This window comes from Lolium rigidum, chromosome 5 (genome assembly GCF_022539505.1).
Source record: "Lolium rigidum isolate FL_2022 chromosome 5, APGP_CSIRO_Lrig_0.1, whole genome shotgun sequence".
Classification (NCBI taxonomy): domain Eukaryota; kingdom Viridiplantae; phylum Streptophyta; class Magnoliopsida; order Poales; family Poaceae; genus Lolium; species Lolium rigidum.
In genome coordinates this window covers 213,085,011-213,089,573 of record NC_061512.1, presented here as the reverse complement: position 1 = coordinate 213,089,573, position 4,563 = coordinate 213,085,011, and the positions used below count along the sequence as shown (strand labels likewise).

Sequence of the window (4,563 nt, the reverse complement as noted above, 5' to 3'; positions counted from 1 at the left end):
AAATTTAGAAGGCGAATCGTGTACGATAAATTTGATGAAATTCGATCAAAAAGCTTTAAACAAGAACACAAATTTGGAGGTTTACAACAAACAAAACTCGAAACATGTCGTCAAAACGGAATCACCTCATCGACGCACATATTTTCATGTACAAATTATTTTGATTCAAAATATGGTTGTGTTGATTTGAATGAAGTAGAGGTGAAGAAGATTAAAGAGCAAAAGATGCACGATACGAGCGTTCCCCTGGGACCTGGCCAAAGTGTGTTTTGGTGCGCGCGACCTAGCCAAAGTGTGTTTTAGTGCGCGCTACCAAAACACGTAGGGAGCCCAGCATTCAATTATCCCGTTTTCTGTTTCTTAGGATCTGGTTGAGCTTCATACAAGCTACCAATCGCGCTCTAGATCAATCAGTTATATGATGGAGAACCGATGAAGCACGTACGTGTTTGCTGCGTTCTGCTTGTTGATTCTGGTAAGGTTGGTGTGCGAGGTAACTCAAAGGTGTCTCGGTTATCTTAGAAAATGTAATCCTAGTTCAAAAAATTACAACTGAAATGAGTTGTACTATTTTGACAGAAAAGTGTAATTGCTCTTTCGGAACAGAAAAGTGCAACTGAACGGCTAGTAATCTCGGATTGGTATATCACTGCGTTCCTTCAGATCCCTGATGTTACTAAGACACAAGGAATTCTCGGTCAACCGAGATATAGCAAAACCGAATAATTAAAAGGGTTTAGAAATCTACAAACTAATTCACACAAGCCACATTTCGACGAATACATTCTGTTTCCAGTATCCAGGACCAGGAGAATCACGACACCCTTACAGTTACACCAAAGCACACACACACGCATACATGCTTACTCATGATCTTCCAATTGGTTAACCAGGTGCAGTTTTGTACAAACCCTGACGAACACATGCAAACCAAGCTCACCTGTGGCCAATAACGACTCACTCCTGTGGCGTGGGGAATGGCAGGTCCATGTACTTGTAGGTGGTGAACCCACCGTCCACCACCAGGTTGTGGCCGGACACGTACTTTGCGTCGTCCGACGCGAGGTACACGGCCGCCCTGGCCACGTCCACCGCCTCGCACGTCGCGCCCTTGAGCTGACCGAGGCCCGCGACGATGGACGCCACCGTCGCCTCATCCGCGCCCCCGAGCATCTCAGCGAACTGCCGCACCACCATCGGCGTCGCGATCGCGTGCGGCGATATGCAGTTGACGCGGACGCCGTGCCGCGCGAGCTCCGCGGCGGCGGTTCTGACGACGCCGGCGATGGCGAGCTTGGACGCCGAGTACGGGTAGGAGCCGAGCCCGCCCATGAGGCCGCTGATGCTCCCCATGCAGAGGATGGAGCCGGAGCACGCCGGCGCCATGACGCGGGTCGCGTGCTTGATCCCCGCCAGCGTGCCGCGCACGTTCACGCGCATCACGCTGTCGAACTGGCCCAGGTCCAGGCTCGCCATCTCCGAGGTGCCGGACAGAGAGCCCGCTACGCCTGCGCTGTTGAACATGACGTCGAGCCGGCCGTGCCTGGCCACTGCGGCGTCGACGGCTCCCGCGACGCTGTCCTCGACGGCAACGTCGCAGTGGATGAAGTGAGCATGCGGGCCAAGCTCCTCGGCTGTCTGCAGGCCTAGCTGGGAATTGATGTCGGCAAGAACAACGGATGCGCCCTCCTGGATGAACTCGTGAGCCGTTGCCTTGCCGAGCCCGCTAGCCCCTCCAGTTATCAGCGCAATCTTCCCCTCAAGCCTGCACATAAATTAGCTTGCTCGAGTCACAACTCACAACTGGCCATGGATGCAATCTGTAAGATTGTTCTTGTTCTTTTGGATGAAATTCGACAATTGCGGGAAGTAATAGAGAAAGGGTGGTGAAAATATCTTTAGGATTATTAGGTGAAATCTAACTATGAGGCCAAAATGAGTAATCAAATGTATTATGTATGCAGAACAATTATAGTACTAGTGGGTAGCTGAATCAACTTAGAAAATTTTGAGTTCTAAGTTGGATGCTATTTTTATTTAGTTCGGATGGTTCTTAAAGGTGATCTAGAAATTGCTATTCCCTAGTTAATTGAGAAATAGTAAAACCGAATGTATTGCATCTACAATGAGAACATGCATGTTCCGAAAATTGTATGACAGAGGTTTCATTTTATATACTCCCTCCGTTCGAAGATTGTTTCAAATTTCTTAAAATTTAAATGCATCAGACAACCTTCATGGGACGGATGAAGTAGTATCTCCATCTAAAAATAGATGTGTCACCTAAAAAAATAAGACACTTAAATATAATGAAGTTGGACTTTCTTTTGTCCATGGTAATCTGAAAACCTAATACAGATCGGATGGAGTATTATTTTAAGCCTCCGAGCATGTAAGGTTGGTACTACAGTGCAAAGAAAAATAAAAAAGGAAATACTTTTGACAAACACCAGTAATATATTTCGGACATGCATGCAACCGAAAGTTGTGATTGCCGCATTATGTAATCGAAAAGGTGTCGGGTTACAGCACAACAAAATCCAGCATTCGCGTGCATAGTTTAACATAAAGGTTCTCGCTATTTGCAAAAGCTGTTGCGACACTGTCTCGCGCTGGCTCGCTTTTTGGAAACAGCAGTGCGCTGTTCTTGGAAGCTGCCGAGCTTCCAACTCGCTACCAAACGTAGGTGCACATGCCCGCCTTTCTCTCTCAAGTCTCAGCAATAACTCAATATTTGAACAGATCGATCCGACGTTTGAGCATGGTCTCTTGTCTAATTACCAATTGCAAAGCTAGCTCTAATGCCTACAAAAACTTGCAGCGGCGCTAGTGTTTTTCCCCCTTACCTCCCATCCACCGCCGTTGATAGCCACCGGCCGGCGCCTGCACTGCCGACCAACTTCAGCTTTGAGGCCGCCGCTCTCCTAAAAGCCAAGAAAATAGCAAGTCAACATTTATCATAATTCGACAACCTAGAATCAGTTCTTTGTGGTGTGCATGTCAAACGAAGTTCAGTCTGCCTTCAGCTAGAGAGCACGAATTTAACCAGAATGAGCGATGTGCGGAGAAATCAAGCGAAGTACCTGGCTTCAATGGCGAGCCGGAGAATCATCTGCACCTACAAGCGAGAGAGAGCGGGGGCGTTGTTTCCGTCTTGTATGTGTGCAGTGTGAGAGGATGGTGGTCTGCTGGGAGCTTCTTAAATGAAACCGATCGAGCGGGACCCTTTCTCATGGGACAATTTAATATGGAGTACTCTGTAAAGTCCTCTGCTGCTCCTGCTTTCCTTTAAGTGTGGGCAACCCGGCCTAGGAAACCCTGGCTGATGTTTAATTCATTTTCTTTCACATTTTCAAACTCCACTCCCGGTATAGTAAAAATAATACTAATGAAATAGGCTCAAACCGTTCAAACCATGAAAACGTACGTGCACACTTTTACTTCTCTTTGTACACAAATAGGGTTTAAGAAAAACGGAAATGAAATCTTGGATGGTCTTCTCGTCTTGCTTGGTCGTGGTTTCTTGGAGTAGTCAGCGTAATGGACGCTGGACAGATTATATAGTTGTAATTAGAGTTGTAGGTTTTTTTTGAATCGGGTTGTCATGGAGAAAAATAACTTAGATTAGTAGCATGCATAATTCTCATATCCAAGCGGTGACATAGGCATCCCAAATGGGCCTGCCGAAGGTAGTACCCGGGGTTTACTGAAGGCCCACTACCCGAAGAATAAGAAGAATCGGGAGCCCAAGATATATTAAGGAAAGTTAGAGTTGTAATAGGAAGTGCTATTTGTAATCTGGCGGGATGAGTTAGAAACCGTCCCGGACTGCGTAACTTGTACAAAACGAATCCCTCGGCTCCGCCTCCTATATAAGGGGGATTCGAGGGACGAAGAGATCATCGAATCATTGTCTACAAACCCTAGTTTTCATAATCGTCGAGTACTTTTCGGCTGAAACCTTCGAGATCTACTTGCCCTCTACTTCCAACTAAACCCTAGCCTACAATCCATAGGCATTGACAAGTTAATACCTTGTCAATTGGCGCCGTATGTGGGGATTAGAGGCGACAAGGAGCTGATCTCGATGGCACGTTCAAGATCGTCGACTTCATCAGTAGCAAGCAACATCATGGACAGAGGTAAACAGATCGAAACTGGTCTTGTTGATTTTGTTCCTCACCCGCCCTCCCGTTTGGATGCATATGCGTATCTGGAGGAGCCAATGAAGATGACGTTCGGAAAATTCAATTTCCGCGTCGAAAAAGAAGGAGTGTACCGTCTCGAAGTTCCGATCTCGTCGGGATTTTCGTCGGGTGGTTCTGATCTCTCAAACTCAGTATCATCCGTCGAGTCCGGCGATAAGGATATTTCGTCGCCACGCTTCATCGACAGCAGGGCAAGCGAAAAACTCGCCAGAATCTTCAGCGACATATCCTTTGAATCATCGGCGGACTCTTATATAAGCGGTGATTCAAGCGACACTGACAGCTTCGACTTCATCGACAAATCCACCTCTATTGGGAAGGTCTTCACCAAACTCGTGATGGTGTCACCGAACCA

At 47.1% G+C, this 4,563-nt stretch overlaps 1 protein-coding gene across 1 annotated transcript; it reads right to left on the bottom strand.

Annotated features, from left to right (window-relative positions):
* Positions 1–957: 957 nt before the first annotated feature.
* LOC124657042 (momilactone A synthase-like) lies at positions 958–3,112 on the bottom strand. Its single transcript, XM_047195672.1, has 4 exons — positions 3,084–3,112; positions 3,007–3,016; positions 2,847–2,924; positions 958–1,758 (listed from the first exon to the last, which is right to left on the bottom strand). Exons 1-4 carry the CDS (start codon positions 3,110–3,112, stop codon positions 958–960), a joined length of 918 nt encoding a protein of 305 aa, XP_047051628.1.
* Between the last annotated feature and the right edge of the window lie 1,451 nt (positions 3,113–4,563).

Bases quoted from the DNA above. Each gene is read 5' to 3' on its own strand.
- LOC124657042 (XM_047195672.1), bottom strand. From the start codon at position 3,112: ATGATTCTCCGGCTCGCCATTGAAGCCAG. The intron at 1,759-2,846 runs GTAAGGGGGAAA...TGCAGGCTTGAG, and splicing joins TCAACGGCGGTGGATGGGAG to GGGAAGATTGCGCTGATAAC.